General features: G+C 46.6%; 1 protein-coding gene across 1 annotated transcript; it reads left to right on the top strand.

The window, feature by feature from the left end:
• The first annotated feature begins 6,857 nt into the window (after nucleotides 1-6,857).
• Nucleotides 6,858-18,140, top strand: PSMD7 (proteasome 26S subunit, non-ATPase 7). Its single transcript, XM_082319258.1, has 7 exons — nucleotides 6,858-9,728; nucleotides 10,649-10,740; nucleotides 12,052-12,144; nucleotides 13,004-13,101; nucleotides 13,388-13,468; nucleotides 14,438-14,529; nucleotides 15,199-18,140. Exons 1-7 carry the CDS (start codon nucleotides 9,460-9,462, stop codon nucleotides 15,635-15,637), a joined length of 1,164 nt encoding a protein of 387 aa, XP_082175384.1. The 5' UTR covers nucleotides 6,858-9,459; the 3' UTR covers nucleotides 15,638-18,140.
• The last annotated feature ends 92 nt before the right edge of the window (nucleotides 18,141-18,232 follow it).

Here is an 18,232-nt window from a genome sequence, read left to right as displayed (position 1 = left end):
CCCCATGGAGCCATAGGGATGGTTTGGCTATCGTGGTGCTTCCATAAGATTTTCCTGGTAGGAGAGTCTTCCACTGAGATCAGTTGCCCAAGTGCCTTGGCAGACAGGCCTTGAACAGGATTCAAAGGGTACCCCGAGACAGAATAAAGAGGGTCATCTTTGGTGGGATTGTAGATCATGTTTAGGGCAAAAAGCAGCTGACACAGAACCATACTGAATCTGGGTAACTCTTTGGGTATCCAGGCCAGAAAGTCTTCCCATCAGCACCCATCTTCTATCAACTGCTGTTTCATTGCTCTAGGAGCCTCAGCCTTGTGCCCTCTAACACCAAGTTTGTAATATGGCTTGTGTAACCTCCACAGCACCAGAGACTGAGCTTTCTCAGAACTGGATTTTCTGAAAGATTTTCTCCAAGAATTGGTAGTAAGCTATGCCCATAAGGGCAATGAAGTGTTTCACTCTTCACAACAGCAATTCTGCACCCTTGCAATGATTATTGTGACACATGACGGACCTTTGTCCCGTCTCCTAAATTCAGTGTCCCAAGGAAACACCTCAGCCCCCAAAACTGTACACACAAACCTCAGAGGCATCTCCTTATAGATCCTGGATAGCCTGTACCGTTCTGCCGCCCTGACTGCAGGCCTATCGCACAAGCTTCCTCCAGCAGCAGGGCGACTCATGTGGGACAGGCTCAGTACCCATGAGTTCAGATGCCCTCCAGAACCTGAACGCAAGGGAACGTGGAAGCGTCCAAGAGCCTGCTCAGTGGCATTTCACAGTCAGGAATGTCGCCGGGACAGTCTTCTTGAACAATCTTACAGAATAGCCTAGACACGGCTGTTAATTCCCAGCTATTTTAATCCCATCATCTACCAAGTGCAACACATTATCTTCCTTCACAACAGAAGTAAGCAAAAAAAATTAACCTCTCCTCTCCATGACAAATGAAGCTTTACATAGACAAAATTGCATGCATTCCTGATATTTGACTGCAGGTTAAGGATGGAAAAAAAGAGAAAGTCTGGAAGAAATACACTTAAGGAGATTTTATTCAAGCAAGAGAGGACCTCCTGCTTAACATACACAAGCCATTAAGAATTTTTTCAACCAAATCATATGGACCTGCATATACAGTACGCGTTAATTCTTCTTCTTCTTCCTTACAGAAGTAATGATGAAAGTATCTTGGCTTCAGGATGGACTGGTTAATTCTGCTTCAGCACTCAATTCTGCCTTTCATTTTCCTACTGACTTTTTGAAATTCCATGGAAAGACATTGTTGTTAAACAGCAGTGAGTGTTATTCTCACAGCAGTGTACACTAATAATAATTCAGTGTGGTGTCATGGAAGGCTGTGAGCTCTTAGCTGAATTTATTTGAAAAATAAAGTTTGTTTTTTTTCTCAGAGATCTTTACTTAAGTCAGCATGGAACTCTTGTAAAAGATAACTACCAATAAGTCACAACTACCCAAGGAACAGCCTTTTTATTTTATTTTTTTATTCCTTGCTCACCATGACAACATAATAAATGAGCCCTGAGAGACTAGAAGTGCATAACTATTTAAAATTTTGTATTTTATCTTTCATTGTACACTTCCAGACATAACGTTCAAGATCTATTTTTTAAAACCCTCTTCAGTGCCTCCAAGTGAAATACTCCAATTTTCAACTGCAATATACGATAATCAGAAATAGGTCTTAGCTGTGATTCTAGGTAACAGTTTACAAAACCAGTCTTACAGTATTTTTGTGTTCCATTAATAATTACTTGCTCCTGTAAAAAAAAAAGCAACAAGCCAACAGTTTCAACATCTGCTTTTTCAATTTTTGTTTTGAGTTCTGTTGGATGTCTCTGTATTCTTTCATACATGACTAATAGGAAAGATACAAGACTAATAGGAAACATAACTGCAACTTCACTTACGGTTGGTTTCAGTTAACAGATGGTCTTTAAACTATCCAACATAAAAGCATTCATTTTAGAAAAACTGACCCCAAAACTGCTTCATAAAATAAAGCATTTTAATTTTTTTTTCCCCTCAAAGCTTCAGGATCTTTCAAGACACTACAGTATAAGAGGCCCCAGGATTCAAAGGAAAAAAAAAAAAAAAAGCAAACACCAAAATTTATAATTTCTGACCTTAAGTATCAGAGACTAAAGGGTTTGCAATGTAAGTCTCAGAAGTAACATACACAGCTACACAAAAAGGTGGGCCTCCTAGACTACGTCTTTTCTTGCTAAATTTCAAGTGCCAACATAAAATTACAGCAGAGATGTGCAAAATCCCTGTGCTCCAGATGACTGCCACGACAGGTCAACCAAAGCTTTAGTTTTCCGTAAGCTAGTGCAGGAGTTATGGTGGGGTCTTTTGGCTGTTGTAATAGCTGCTTCCTTCTGGATAAATAACTACTACGAGTCAGCCACCAAGGAACATCATCTTTAATTTCTCAGTAATATGCTTTCGCGGGCATATGAACTAGGGTGATAATAGCAAGACCCCTACTTCCAAACTATTTAATGTAGAATACCGTGCGTGAAAAGTTGTCCCACACACGCCCTGTACAGCTGAAGGGTGTTTACTGAGGATCGATAAATAGGTTTGGCAAGACCTGTGCTGTTCCACATTTCTTATTCTGACAATACCACTGTCTGTTTGCCCTGTTCTAGCACTTATCTACGAACCTGCTGCTGACCACGGTCAAAGCAAGTGTAGCAGACCAGATATACCTTTGGTCCTTTTGTTCAGTGGTTTTGTTCGTAAAACACCACACTCAAAAGCTATGCGATAACTTTGCTACGAGTGCAATCTGCTTACAGCATGGCTTTTCTTAAGGGTCTGTCTATAAAAGAAACCAAGAATAAAACCAGAGAAACAGCTATTGTCCAAAATGCCTTCCAAGCCCATCCATCACAGTTTGCATAACTTGGGGACAAATGGGCACTGCCGCAGCGCTGCTGTAGTTATAGGGGCACCATAGCGTGGTGCTGATTTAAATATGAACGAGGTTTAACGCCTCTGACCTTTTTCAGACTCACTCTTCCATATGCTATGGCAGCAGCCCAACTGAGGCCAAAACATCAAGAGCAACTTCGCACAGTTTTACATTTACAATTGAAGATTATTATATTCAAAATGATATTGGAAAGTACTTTTTGCAAGTCTGTTCCCCTGTTTTGGAAGGTGCCTGTGCACAACACTGGACAGCTGAGCATAACTGGGCTTCACACAATTTTCAGCAGCTGAAAGCAGCAATGCATCTCTTCCCCAGGAAGAGACTGTAGGTGGCAGCATTTTTATATGGAAAAAACAGAATTCACTTTTTTTAATATTCAGTTTAGAGTCAGATTCTGAGTCCCTGGCTCACATGCAAGGATGTTTACTCTTGCAACCAGTTCCTCCCACAAAGCTATGTCTGTTAATGAAGTGCCCATGCAAGCCATCAATATTTTGGTCTAGACAAGAAGCTAAATTTATCTGTTTGCTAACATTCAAAAAGTCACTCAAATACAAGCTTAGAAACAGATGAAGCAACTGAAGCCTGCAAAACAGCACTATACCCTAGGAACATGGCTCTTGATTTTAAATAGAGTATTTTTATTACTTCCTAACCAGAATTCCTTCAGCTTTGCAGAGAGGTATATGATCACTTTTTTTTTAAAAAAAAAAAAAAAAAAAAGAAGAAAAAAAAAAAAGACGCAAAAACCCCCAAACACTCTAGTTTAAAAAGTGCTATTAAAATATCATGCAAGAATTAGCACTGGAGAAAAAGTTAGCAAATAAACCAAAGTTGAAAGTAAGTTTCTTTCAGTCTGTTTTTCCAGATGCATCATCAGCATCCGCATGTTAGCAATTTTTCATTATTCATAAATGTATTACAGGAACACAGCCAAACTACAAGCCAAGCCGCCTAACACACACATTTTTAAAAATCGGGAATGTGTCTTGGTTATAGAACAAAAGAACTCATTTTATCACTTGGCTTTACCGCTTGAGAAAATGGCTCCTGGTGTGCTGAACTCCATGATAAATGTGCCCCCTCTAGATCTTTATTGCCCTTGTAAATCAAAGGACTGACAGCAGTTAATAAGAAAGCTTTTGAGTGGTTTTGAAGTTTTGCTTTGTACAAATAAAATCTCATATTAAAGAATTTGCTAGTCCTCAAGGTGTGGAAAAATGAGTATGACTAGAACCTGTTGTGCTTTCTTTTTTTTAACTGTTTGTTTCCACTATTTTCAAAAAATCATTTTGCAGCAAGGGTACCAGAACAAAATAAGCCAATCACTCTGTATTGAAATATAAAAATTAGAGTCAGTGACTTAGTTATTTTAAAAAAAAAAAAATCAAAATGTTTCTGGCATTTCTATACCCTGTGATGTCTGGACAGGGCAACAAAATCAGAAGTGTACAATATAAAACATGAAAGACACTTCCACAATTTTACGTTAGATGTTGACAATACTTCTAGAAACCGTTTTTCACTAAAGAAAGCGACGATTCTACATGCAAAAATTATCCGTCAAAATTCCCCTGTGACACTGTTGCAGGGAGGATAGGATTATTTGAGTCACCAGCTAACCCACAGCTATAGACAAAAGTTTTTAAATCCATTGGCAGGAACTACAGCAATATTCACAGATGGCCAAATTATGGTAAGTAGCACAAATTCTACTTATATAGGTACCTTTTGGTCAAGCAACAGTACCCTATAGGGAAACAAAGAAATAAATTACTACAACACAAATATTTAAAGATCATATCATAAAGTGAACGGATCAATTTATAATTACAGACTTAAAAGTTTGCGTTAGAGCTTACATTCTAGAACAGACATTTGGAAAAAATGGTTATGTGTAGGTCTTCAGAAGCAAACTGCCGTTTGGATAAGGACACTCTCTATGGCATCATGCATTGAGTATAGAGCATCAGCATTGCACCGAATTACAGTTTAACCAAAACAAATTAGAATTAATGTTGTGGTGGCTTTCTGTTTTGCTTCCATGGCTTGCATTATCCCTGTTCAATTCCAGGCAGCATCATTCCTTCTAAAACAGCTTATGGCACACCCTGGCTGAGGAAATCTTAACAGGAAGCTGCCGTTATTTGGACAAAGCTAAACATATTTATAAGGAAATAAGTATATTTCCTGTTCAAACCGGTAGCACAAAGGTATTATGTGACAAACTATCAACAGGTCTAAAGAAAGCCTAGCTTCTCTTGACTGGATTTTAAACACGTTTTAGAAGGCATCTCAACAAAAATACATGTTAGTGGACATTGTCTCTTTAACTGTTCAGTCGTCGTGTCGTCGTCGTCCCCCCCCAGTCTAGGAAAAATACAGCGGGGTTTTTCTTTAAAAACAAAGACAACCGATATTAAAGGAGCACATTAATAAGCATCATTTAGGATTAGGATCCAAAGTATCAGGCATCAATATTTTCCAGCAGCATGGATCTTTTGTCGCCAAAGTCCCAAGGATGTCACTTATCACTAGCAGACACCGGAAAGCTACAGAGAAAAAGCAAATCAGACTGAAGTGTTACTGCCTTCTGCATGATTTACCCTTCTCCCTACACCCCGAGCCTGCCCTGCCCACAGCCCACCATCTGCTTGCTTATGCAGTTTTCCTTCATGCACTCTGCCCTTTAGGTAGGTAGAGAACCCTCTTTATCTGGGAGAGACTCAGCGACATGGATAATCAAACCTTTCTTCCTGAGGAGAGGCTACTGATCAGCAAACAGCAGCTCCTTCTCAGACAAGATGGAAAAATACACATCAAGAGCTATACACAAAGCAGGCTGTAAGTCTGGAGGGGGTAGCCTACCACACAGCCATCCAAGGCTCAGTTCATGGCCTTGATGAACTGTGGCATGCTGGTATTTTCATTTAAAGCACTGTTATGTTTCTAACTCTCATCATTGGAAAGCACACCTAGAAATACAAACTGAATGTATTCAGTAAATGTATGCCTTCCCTAGTCTGTAGATGATCAGACTCTTCTGCGATTTGGCCAGCAGAATTACCTCCATTTGTTTTTTCCCCTATTACAAATTTCCATCACTGCCCCCACCCCAATATTAACAGATTGAAAGGAGAAGGCAAGAGATAAGGCCACTAAAAGTGTCCCTCAGCTGTGTTATTGTGGTTTTGTAGGGCAGCATTAGTTAAATTAGAAAACAGCTGGCAAGCAGAGGCTCCATAAAGCGGTACTTGATGGCTGCCCAGAGAACATGTCACCGATCTAATAAGGATCGAGGCCCAAACATGACACAGGACATTTCACAGAAATAAAAACCAAGTTTCTGAAACATCTAATTACGTCACAGTTTAAAGACAAATACTAATTCCTGATGGAAGGTCCAACGTTCCCGAAGAAGTAGTGTGATCCCCAGGGCTGGAAAAGAGGTCAGAACATGACAAAAGATGTAGACACTACACAGAATCTGGGTACCAACAGTTTTCTTCCTGCAGCTGACAGTGGCAGATCTTGGTTTAGAAAAGCCTACAAAGGTGTCCTTCTGTGCCACCAGTAAGTATAACCTTGCACTTGAGGGGAGTTTATAACACCTAACAAATCAAAAGGAAGAGAATAACGGCAAAAAGTGAATTCAGAACGAAATTACAGGTGGCACGATTCAAGGCTGTTCGCTTTCTGCAAACGAACTTTCTTCTAAAATGCAGTCGTAACTGATACTACAGGAACGGGACAGCTAGCTCAACCATCGCAGATGTCCTTCTCCACAGATAGCGTAATGTTTCTTTGCTGCTGACTTCCCCCTTGAGGTTATCAAGGCCATTATTAAAGGAAGACTAGAGGTTGGTTTAGCATCTATAATCATTAATTTTATTTTTAAACTACTTTATGATGATTTATTCTTATTTTTCAATCCAGAAATTATTCTTAAACCTCTGAAAAGAGTTATGTGTGAGTTTTGGGTTTTGTGGGGCGCTTTTTTTGTTTGTGTTCGGTTGGTTGGTTGGGTTTTTTTAAACAAAGTAAAGGCCCAGCAATTAATGATGGAATCACTTGTTCCATTTAAAGAACAAAACGCAGCTCCCTCCCTCCCTCCTTCAGGTCAGTTGCCAGGTGCTCGCGTACTGCAGAACCTCTCTAAACTTTGAGTTTCAGCTCAGCAATCATGAGCCAAATCATATATAAGTATTGATGTTTGCCACTCTACAGTTAAATTACATCAAGCATCAATGCAATCAACTCATTAGCTGTTTTTTATTGAGCACCAACATTCATTACTTACTTTTCAATTCTTTGATTAAGCAACATATTGCCTGTATTCCCAGTCTACATCTACCAGCTGATTAGCTCAATAATACTGATAATCTTCTCAAGTCAAAAGAGCTGGGAAGGGAAGTAACTGAAATCCCTATGAGCAGACTCAATTTACTCCTTTTGTGTATAACATCAATACGCTAAACTACTAGCAATACAATCCAGCAAATGAAACTTCAGATGTGCTAAGTTAGAGAGTAATCTTAACAAAAAGTCACAGCAGGTCATTAAAACGCCCCTTAATTGTCTCTAGATCATACTCCGTTATCCTTCAACAACCTTCCTGGCATGCTGAGATTTTAAATCTCTTCTGACTGATGTAAGAACCAAGAACAGAATTGAAGTGTGATTGTCACATACGGAGTCTGAATGCCAAAGGTCAAAACAGCTTACTGGTATGCTGGCCCACTGCTCCAAATTTTATATCTTTTCTGTCCCTCGGTTATTGCCTGACATGATTTAACAACTGTAATTCCTTATTTAACGATGTCAAAGGTTTTTAGGAAATTGACTGTATTTCACCAACGATATATTTCTTCTTGATTACAGAGTGGTTAAGATGATTTTAAACCAAGACAGCAAAATAAAGCAGTAATAAAATCAATAAAAGGTGCTTAAAACATTCCTTCTATTAGGTAATGGCATTTAAAATATCCGTAGCTTGTAATGGCACTTAGGATATGCCCAAAAATCAATGAGCTAAATTACTTATTGAACTAGTTAATTTGAGCATTGAGTTTTATATGTATATTGATAAAACAAGCTACAAGAATACCAGCTATATTTGAATTCCACGGTCAGATGTCTCCCTCTGCTGGAAAAAAACTCTAAAATCTCGACCAGAAATTTTTTTTAAAAGCAACACTAAAGACTGTAACGTCTGAAAGTCTCCACAAGAGGTCTCTGATTCTCGTAGAGTTTGTAAATGAATGCTGCTTTTGCTGAAATCTGCCAAGTGTTAAAAGATGCTAAACAGCAACACAAAACTTTAGGTTTCACCCAGAATACCGCCATTTGGTCAGACCTGAGAAATACGCAAAAAACACATAACGTGGGAAAAGTGCAGAAAATAAGGGATATCATAATGCTTTAAAAACAGCGAGACTATCCTCAAGAATTTTGCTAATACTTTTCATGTTAATAATTGCTCCATAGTAGGTTCGGGAATAACAGCCTCAGGTTCTGTTTTCTTCCTAGAAGTAAAGTACAAAAGACAAAGCTCTGCGTCTACACAGAGGTGCAAAAACCCTCCTACAAAGACTAGCCTAAGCACTCAGCGTAGCTCAGAGCCTGCTTCGCCTTTACATCGAGGAATGCTGTACTTCCGAGAGGAAAAACGTTTACAAAGAGAGAGGCTGAAAGTTTGCCAGCAAAATGAAACAAATTACCCTAACGTAATCCCCTCAGAAGAAAGCAAACACCGACATGGTAAATATTTCCACTTATTAACGTAAGCTTTTGTCACTGCTGCACTAGGAGCCCTGAGGTGACCTGAAGCTCGGGAAGGAGAGGCAGGGCGATGGAGTTTTTCCAGCCCAGGCGGGGAGCGGAGGCAGAGCGCGCGGCTCGGGGCGGGACGGCGCCCCGCACGTGCCAGCGGCGCGCTCGCTCTCCGCCGCCGTGAGGAGACGGCACCCCTGCATTTTAAACCTGCAGTCCAGTGGCAACGGGCACATTATGGCACCGTTCTGAGGCCGCTCTCTCCTTTTTTTGAAAGGTCGTGGTGATTAGGGGACGCCCCCGACAACTGGGAAAAGGCAAACGCCACGCTCGGAGTCCACCGGAGCAGCAGAGGGAGCCGGGGAAGGCGGCCGGCCCCCGAGACCGCCGTCCCTGCGAGGGTCATGGGGCAAACGCTCCTGCAGGCCGTTCAGTCGGCAGGCGGACGAGGGACCCGCTGGCTGGGGCCGGAGGCGGCTCGGCGGGGCTGCCCGCCTCCCTCCGACCCTGCCTCCTCAGACCCCCGCTGACAGGAGCCAGCCCCGCAGCCGCCCCCCCTCAGGCGGGGCGCGCCGCGGCGCAGCTGCGGGGAAGGGAGACGGCACCCCCGCGAACCCCCCGAGCGAGGGCCGCCCGCCGGCCCGGCCCGCCCCTCACCTCTGGGCGGAGCGACGCGACTTCCCCAAGATGGTGCCGCGCCGCCGACGGCGGAGCGGCCCCTTCCCAAGATGGCGGCGGCGCGGCCGTCTCCCGCGACCTCTCCAAGATGGTGTCCGCCCTCCGCCGACCTCTTAAAGATGGCGGCGGCGGCCCCGCCCCGAAGCGGGGCAGGCTGGGAGCGGGGCCGCGCGGCGGGGAGCGGGCCTGGTGCGGGCGGCGCGGGCTGGCTGCGGAGCGGCGCGGAGCGGAGGCGGGCGGGCGCCATGCCGGAGCTGGCGGTGGACCGGGTGGTGGTGCACCCGCTGGTGCTGCTCAGCGTCGTCGATCACTTCAACAGGTGGGGCCGTGAGGGGCGCGGCGCCGCGGCGCTGAGTCACGGCCCCGGGCCGCGCCGGGCCGCGAGGGGAGCCGGGGCCGCGAGGGGAGCGGCGCCGCCAGGGGAGCGGCGCGCGGCGGGGCGGGCGGATCGGGGCGGGAGGGACCCCGCGCCGCGAGGGGAGCGGCGCGCCCGGGCCCGGGCCGGTCGCTCGGTGCCGGGGGCCGCGATCCCCGGCTGGCGGCGGGAGCGCGGCCTGCGGGAGCCGCCGGAGCCCCCGGCCCGGCCCGGCCCCGCCGCCGCTGGTGTTTCCCTCTCCGGCAGGAGAAGTGGGAGCGCTCGGGCGGCGGGGGGCTGTCAGCGCCCTGCCGAGGGCTCGGGGGCAACGTCCCGCTGCTGAAAACGGGAGCGGGGGAGGAAGCGGGTTCGTTGCCACCGCTGCAGCGGGCTGAGCCCCGTCCCTCCGAACCCCGCGTGTCATCTGCGGCCGGTGTAACTTCATCGCGCCGGCTGACGAGCAGGTCTAACGTTAAAACAAAAAGGAGAAGAAAATCTCGCAAGGCAAACGGGCTTGCTGTTGTGAAAGCAAATTGCGGATGACACCGAGCAGTTGAAGAGCTTACTCACTTTTTTATAGCCCATTGTCCTGCGGAGAGGCTGCAGCCGTGCTTGTTTTGGGTCACCTTCCCCTCCTTAGCTGCATCGGACCACGCAGCCCTTTCTGCATCACTGGCTTACAAGGTTTGGTTCCGAGAGCACCAAAACGCCTTTTTCTAGACCTAAATTAACAATCAGTAATAAAACAATCGCAACGCCTTTCCTTCTGTTCCAACGCACGTGCTGTTCAACTTGCAGAAACCAGACGTGACAACTTGTCCGCAGTTACCTTCTTTCCGGGATCAGGTTTTTTGTCGTAGGAACTGACAGCCTTTTCCATTTAGAATAGGAAAAGTTGGAAATCAGAAACGAGTCGTCGGTGTGCTGCTGGGCTCGTGGCAGAAAAAAATACTAGATGTGTCCAACAGTTTTGCAGGTGAGTTCTGCTGTCCGACCCTTGTTCAACCCTACTGAATTATTTAATAGATGAATTGCATTTGGGTTTTTTTAAGCCACCCTGCCAGACCACAGATTTTTCTCTCCATGTACAAATCAGCCTATATCAGACAAAAAGTGCTAAGTGCTGTCAAAAATACACCTATTGCAGCCAGTCTTGTGCTGCATTTGCCCTGTAACCTTGTGCAACGTGGAATGTTTCGGGAGCGGACGTAAACCTCTTTTAAAATGCTGGTGAATATTTTGCTGCATTGGACTCGCTGACCTCTGCTGAGCGATCAGTGTCTCAACGTGTCATACAGAAATCACAGCTCTCGGTGCTGATGTAGCTGTTACCTACTTGTGTAAAGGTTTAATGTGTATTTTACCTTGACTTTTCCTCAGATTTTGTCCAATTAGATATGAGTTCTTTCCTTAACTGTGTTGTGAATAGTGTTGAAATAGTTTCCTCTTAAATACTTACATGTGATGGTAAAAGTGCTTCTTGAATGCACGGCTTTTGCTGACCCATTTGTGTTAGTTAGATCATTTCCTTCCCAGTGGGGCTACTCTGTGACAAAGCAAAATTATCTCAGTTTATATATGGAGTTTCACAGTTTATGTGGAGTTCTTCTCCCAAGTGTGGACTTTCTTTTTTTTTCCCCAATTTTTGGAGGCACTTTTTCCATTTGAGTTGAAAAGGGGTTTTTTTTGTTGTTTTGACAGCCTTTCAACTATGAAGGTTTTACTATACCTATAAATTAAAAGACTGAGACCAGTCTTTGTTCTCAGAACTGAGACGTGCTAGCTGATAAAATTACTAGTTGTTTACTCAAGGGTAAATAGTCCTTACTTAAAGTGCCTCGTTTTGTTCTAGTAGTCTATAAAAGTGCTGATGATGTGTTCTACCCTGAAAACTAATATTTCTCTAAGTAGACTGCTGTTGATCAACAAGCTATGAAGTCTGCTGGGATACTCAGTTTATCATATCAAATGTCTGTGCGCACGACTGAGTCGCTTTTGGGGGAGGAGGATTTCTCTCTGATGCTTGATGTTGTCCACTGAGGATAACCCTCAGAAAGCTTTGCATTTCATTCCTCAGTTCGAAACTGTTCGTAATTATGAGACAGCCGCTGCCTGAGAGAACTGACCAGCCCCGCAGGTTAGCTTGTGCAGCATAGTGCTGCAGAGCAGTTGAAACCGATTAAACGCTCCTTTAGCAGCCAGAGGTATCCTAAAACACAGCGTTTCTGTAAACATTTTCAGTCTGGAAGTTGGATTCTTAAATAATGGGATTTGGTTTTATTCCCAGTACCTTTTGATGAGGATGACAAGGATGATACCGTGTGGTTTCTAGACCATGACTATCTGGAGAACATGTATGGAATGTTTAAGAAGGTCAACGGTAAGTTGAGGTCTTGCAGCCAGGGTTACTCTCCTGGCGACTTTCCAGACTCTGTATGGGAAAGTGGATTCATAGTAAGGTAGAAAATTAATTGCTTACTTAAGAAGCCGCTCCATGCTAATTCCTTGTGTGGCTTCACTTTCGGTTTCCGTGGGTTAATCTGTGCAAGTAGTTTGTGTTCTTAACACCTTAATTTATACCTTGTTAATTTTCCCAAGTCTCCTGACAGCTTTGTATCTTCAGAATAATTCAGATTTCAGAAATGCCATTATTTCTGAAGAATTTCAAAGCTTTATAACCTGTTTTATACAGATGTGCCCTGAAAATAGTTTTTTATGAATGTGAAAGTTACAAACTTTTAAGTAATTACTCTAATTGCTCTTCACCGCTGTTTTAAAAAGTGTCTTCACTGCTCAGTGTGAGACTTTAGAGCTGAATGTTCAGTCATTACCTAAATGCCCATGAATTTTCTTAGCGCTGGGAACAATCGTCACTCTCATGATACAGTTTGCATTGCTAGAATTTTTCCTTTCTTAGATGTCAGAGTTTCAAGCTGTCACATCCTGTTATCTGCAAAATTAATAAATGATACGAAATAGTCCGGTTTAGTTAAGAACCTAGGAGTAAAGTTCTATATGTGATCAGTAAGCTACAATAAGTAGGTATGATTCGTAAGCTGCCTTTGTCACTAGCCATGTCATTGTCTTGCCTACTGTGATTCATTTCCCCCTGCTTTACACTCGTCTTCTATACGCATCAGATCTTCACCCTTGATTTGCTAATTCAGTCTCTGCCTAAATCTTTCTGCTGTTGTCTTACCACGCGATTCTGATTTAAAATCCTTTCTGGTTTTGCTCAGCTAGAGAAAGAATAGTTGGTTGGTACCACACGGGCCCTAAACTGCACAAGAACGACATCGCCATCAATGAACTGATGAAAAGATACTGTCCTAACTCCGTAAGTGCGGCGCTTCCCCCTGCCCCTTCCTAAATGGGAGATCTGGGAACCCTCGGCCCCCACCTTTGTTACGGGTGATAGAGCACGTTAAAGACCTGGTAGCTGGAAAATGATTGAGGAACTCAGATCAGAGTCTTTTGAAACAGCTATAGATGTCTTTTCTCAATGCCTGAAGTTAACACCTCTGAGCAGCCAGCGTACCAGTGCTGTGGAGATAGACTTAGGTATTTTTTTTCTAGTCCTTGAATAAAACCTGGTTTTCTGAAATGTTTGCTTTTTTCTTAAGGTGTTGGTGATTATTGATGTGAAGCCAAAGGACCTGGGGCTGCCCACAGAAGCTTATATTTCGGTTGAAGAAGTTCACGATGTGAGTATTCAACATGTCTCTCTGCCTTTTCCTATGAAAAGGGTTTCCATTAAAAGGTGGCTGTTAGGATTGCCTTATTTTCTGAAGGATGCACGTCCCATGGCACATAGTTGCCTTTACAGATGGGATGCTGCACTCGCTAGTGAGGGCCTGTGACTTGCAGCCAAAATCTGCTGAAACCAGAGGTTAAATGAAGAAAGTCATAGATTGGAGCACTTTGAAGATGTCGCTTTTACCTGTCAGCCTGTTTGCAGAGGTGTTCTGAGTAATCGCGTGCTTATTCACTTGTGCAGCTGCCAGTGCTGAGTAGGCAGGTCAGGCACGAGCAGCACTCACTAGTCGCTTGCAGCACCGTGCAGACAAACAACATCCAGCAGTAAGCCCGCTTTAGCTTTTCCTTTGCAATTGGTTGATTTCAACTACGTTCTGGATGTATATTAAAAAGTTTGATCCTTTTGCCTTTCTGAGACCCTCACTAAGGAGAAAAACTGCTCCCAGTATTGTAGATCTTCTATCTGCAGGATTTGTTCTTACTTTTGTGAATTCATAACAGTCCCGGTGGTGCTTTCTGTTTACAGCTGTATGTGGTTTTGAAAACACATGGGTAAAACTCATTCTCAGGAACTCAGCCTGGGAATCTTTTAAATGTCTTCCTTAATATCCAGTGCATAAATTATAATTTTAATGAGATTGCTCTGTATTAGTATTTTTTTTCTGAACTTACAAACGTCTCCCCTTAGCTGTGCACCGAGTCCCCGGCTACTCTCTCTTGCTGTACTTTGCCCCATTGCCTCTTCCCGATCCTGTCGTGCAAACAGGCGTCAGTTAATCTTACGCTGTGACGCCATGCGAGTTGCCCCACTGTTCGCCCGCGAGACGCCTGCGCTGGCTAGCTGGCGTGCGCCCGCGTGCCTGCAGCCGGCTCCCTGCTCAGTCTGACCATGTCTCCTCTGTCCTTGCACCTCGAAGGACGGCACCCCGACCTCCAAGACCTTTGAGCATGTGACTAGCGAGATCGGCGCAGAGGAGGCAGAGGAAGTTGGTGTCGAACACTTGCTACGGTAAGCATCTTTAAAATGAAAGCGTTGTTAGGAGGCTAGCGTAGCGGTGAACGCGATCCATCTGGCATCTCCCGGTGCCAGCTTCCTGGGGGAAGCGCGGATCTTGTTAAACACGCTGCTTAAATTCTAAGAGCGTATTCATTTAGCAGCCTTGCTTGGCATATTCACTCAGCGCTAGTGAAAAGCGCGGCTGCCCGCTGATGAGATGATGAAAACTACATATTCGTTCTATCAAAGCTGCAGAATATTGCATCGCTCGCAACTGTCTCCAGCCGCTGCGCACCTCACGGAGCAGGACTGAAGGGGAGCGTTGCTGGTGGGCCGGTAACTCTCCAGTCAACAAGAGAGAGCGGTCGCCCTATACAAACCACGTCACCTTTTCACCAGTCAGAAATCCTGTTTATTTCCCTTTATCCCTCTAACTGGTGTTACAAATATTATTCCAAAGAGAACATACGCGCACCACAGGATACAATGATGTAGTTTAGATACACTTTGTAATGTACATCAGTTTGTTCTCGTTCTTGGACTCGAGGCATTCGTTTCAGCTGGGCTTCAAACTGCTCCTCTGTTTAAGCTGGAGAGAGCTCTTAAGCGAGTGTGCCCACCTGTTAAGGAGAACGCAAGGTAACGGTCCGGTGCTGATTCTTTCTCTTGCGGGTGTTTCAGAGATATCAAGGATACCACGGTGGGCACCCTGTCCCAGCGGATCACAAACCAGGTCCATGGCTTGAAGGGACTGAACTCCAAGCTTCTGGACATCAGGAGCTACCTAGAGAAAGTAGCCATGGGCAAACTCCCCATCAATCACCAGATCATCTACCACCTTCAGGACGTCTTCAACCTGCTCCCAGACGTCAACCTGCAGGAGTTTGTCAAGGCCTTTTATCTGAAGACCAACGACCAGATGGTGGTAGTTTATCTGGCTTCTCTGATCCGCTCCGTGGTTGCCCTGCACAACCTCATTAACAACAAGATTGCCAACAGGGATGCAGAGAAGAAAGAAGGACAGGAAAAAGAAGAAAGTAAAAAGGAGAGAAAAGATGAGAAGGAGAAAGACAAGGAGAAGAGTGATGTCAAGAAAGAGGAGAAAAAGGAGAAAAAGTAAAATGTGTAGTTTTTTTATTTGTAAATTAAAAATCTTGTAAACTAAATCACGTTGAGGCTGGGTTCTTTTCTCCTGTTGAAATGGTCGGTGCTCTGCTTTCCCCCGCTTTGGCACCGGCTTTTTGTGTTCGTCGTAGCGTGGCTGGGCAGCTCTCACGCCGGCAGCTCTCGCAGCACGCAGACGGGTCCTGCAGGGCAGGCCTGGCGCTCTGGGCCTCGGCACCAGGCAGGGAAGGGGTAAAAGCCGGGGGGAATTTTTTTTATTTAATCTTTTCTAGTGCAGCACTCTTCCTTCCCCCAGTGCTCCTTCAAGGACTTTTAGGCCAACAGCTGAGGAGTTCTGCCACGTGCTGTGTTAGACTCCACGCTGTCTGCTTGTCTTACCAGTCACCGAGTTTGCGCTGCTGTGTGAGACCTGATTTATTAGCGTCAACTCATTTTTGCGCTGAGGAGGAGGTGCCGAGTCCTGGAAGCACCACGGAGTAAACAGCAGAGGCTGTTGCTGCTGCTGCCTCTTTTCTTCCAGCTGTACTTTCTGCTGGGCTAGTATTTTTTTTCTCTATCCTTTCTAGCTGGGCAGGACGAGATCAGGGCTGGCTGTTTTGTTAGCTGACACTTTAAAAAAAAAAAGTAAAAAAAACCTCCTGGCTGATGTGATGCTCTGCAGGCGTGGAAGCCCAGAGGGGCAAGAAGATGGGGTGAGGAGGGAGGGCTGGGCACGGTGCTGCCACGGCGTGAAGATCTTCCCTTCCTCCTGTAGGACACCAGCGCATTACGACATCAGGCTTGCAGCGTGCGTACGTATTTGCATTTTTCAGGACTAATCGGTTACAATTAGCCAATTTCATGCAACACAGGCATCTGTATATTTAATCTGCTTCCTGTTTGCACAGTCCTTGGGCACCCCGTGGCCCGGCGGTGTAGCGCAGGTGGCGCGTCACCGCTGTTGCAGCTTCCACCGCTCCGCGCCAGGGAAGGAACCGGCTTCGCTGCCCGGGCCGCCCTGCCAGCCCACGGCTGCTCGCGCCTCAGGCTCCGCGGTTAAAACGGCTGCGGTGGCACCGAAAGGGGCCGGCCTCAGCAGAGCGCCGTGCTGGCGCGACACTGGGGAAGTGCCAGGGAGCCGCCCTTGCGCAGCATCTCCGGGGCAGCCACGCCTGTAACCTGCCACCCTGTCCCACGTCACCGTCCCACGCCAGGACGCCAGGAGCGCAGGCCGCTGCTCCCTGCCCGCCTGGGCCGAAGGGGCAGGGTGGACTCGTGCTGCAGCGCCGCAGTAGCCACTGAAGCTGAATCGAAAAGCAGGTGTAGGAGAGAGGGCAGAGGGGGCTGTGCCTCTCCCCGCCACGAGACGCCACCAATTCCCTGCCACCTCCCGGGCCAGGGCGTGACTCGCGCCCGGGGCTCCGGGTAGACGCGAGCGCTGTATCAGCACGCCGGTGCCAGGAGGCTGCAAAGTGCCAGCAGCCCGCCCGCAGCGATCGAAGTGTTGCTTCTGCGACGGGGCTGGCACCGGCTGTGCCACACTGGGCACAAGTACAGGCTAATAAAAAAAACCCACCCCAAACCCACACAAAGAACCAACCAGCCAAGGCAGCCGCTGAAAAGCAAAGTCACGGCACAATTCCTGGCTGCAGACTGGCCGCTGGGGATCTGAATAGCGGGTTTGTTCAGTTCTGCTTGTGTTGGAGCTTTTACTAAACACCGCCAGCCTATGGCCATTGGCCTCCTTCACCTGATGGTGTTCCGCCAGTGCTGCTCTGGCTGTCGCACGGCGGCACGCGGAGCTCCGGCTCCTGCAGACGTTTTTAGCCGAGTGTGATTATAGGTTGGGCGAAGGCAGGCAGGAGCGCTGCGCCCAGCCTGACCCTCCTGCCCATGTATTATATGTAATAACACGTATTACTCGTGACTCGGGGCGCCTATCGCAGCCCTTCAGCCCCCGCCGAGCCTGCACCGGGCTGTCCCCTGTGTGCCACACCGAACCGGGACACGCACCTCGGCAGCTGCTTATTGTTTATTGCACAAGAAGTCGGCATCGCTGAGGCAGGATGGTGCAGTACAAAACTACCCGGTTACCAGTCAAAAGCTATTGCAGTGTCTCGTATCCACGGCCTTCCTTTCGGTACAGCTATGTACACCGGCGGTGGCGCGGGTCCCTCGCCCCGGGGCGCGCTGGGAGGGGCGGCAGCGGGGGTGGCACCCAGGCGAGGGGCAGAGGCCTGATCCTGCCCTCAACGCAGCTCCGGGAGCTCCTGCCACCAGCCCCGCCGGCGACAGAGGAAACACAGGGAGTTTGGGCCGAACCCACAAACCAAGCAGAGGCCAGATGTGCCCCAAACGCGACCGGAGCCCCCGAGGCTGCTGCAGAGGACCAGCTCCGAGCCACACACCCCTTAACCATGACATACAACAGCGCAGGGGCCACGCACACGCCACGGACACGGTCAGCCAGGCCCTGCACCCGGGCAGCTGCGGGTCCGGCAGGGGAAGGGGCCCTCCCAGCCCTCGTGCAGTGCCTCGGCCCCCGCTGCATCCCCCTTACCTTTGCTGGGTGCAGGATAGGGCCCAAAAGTGACCTGAGAGTTGGTTCAAG

The sequence above is a fragment of the Platalea leucorodia genome (assembly GCF_965183815.1).
Source record: "Platalea leucorodia genome assembly, chromosome: 8".
Taxonomy (NCBI): Eukaryota; Metazoa; Chordata; class Aves; order Pelecaniformes; family Threskiornithidae; genus Platalea; species Platalea leucorodia.
Note: the sequence above shows the minus strand (reverse complement) of the source record. Positions and strands in the feature narration are given on the sequence as shown.

Excerpts from the sequence above, each read along its gene's own strand:
- PSMD7 (XM_082319258.1), top strand. The coding sequence starts at position 9,460 with ATGGCGGCGGCGCGGCCGTCTCCCGCGACCTCTCCAAGATGGTGTCCG. Across the intron at positions 13,102-13,387 it reads AAAGATACTGTCCTAACTCC|GTGTTGGTGATTATTGATGT; the intron begins GTAAGTGCGGCG and ends TTTTTTCTTAAG. Across the intron at positions 13,469-14,437 it reads CGGTTGAAGAAGTTCACGAT|GACGGCACCCCGACCTCCAA; the intron begins GTGAGTATTCAA and ends TGCACCTCGAAG.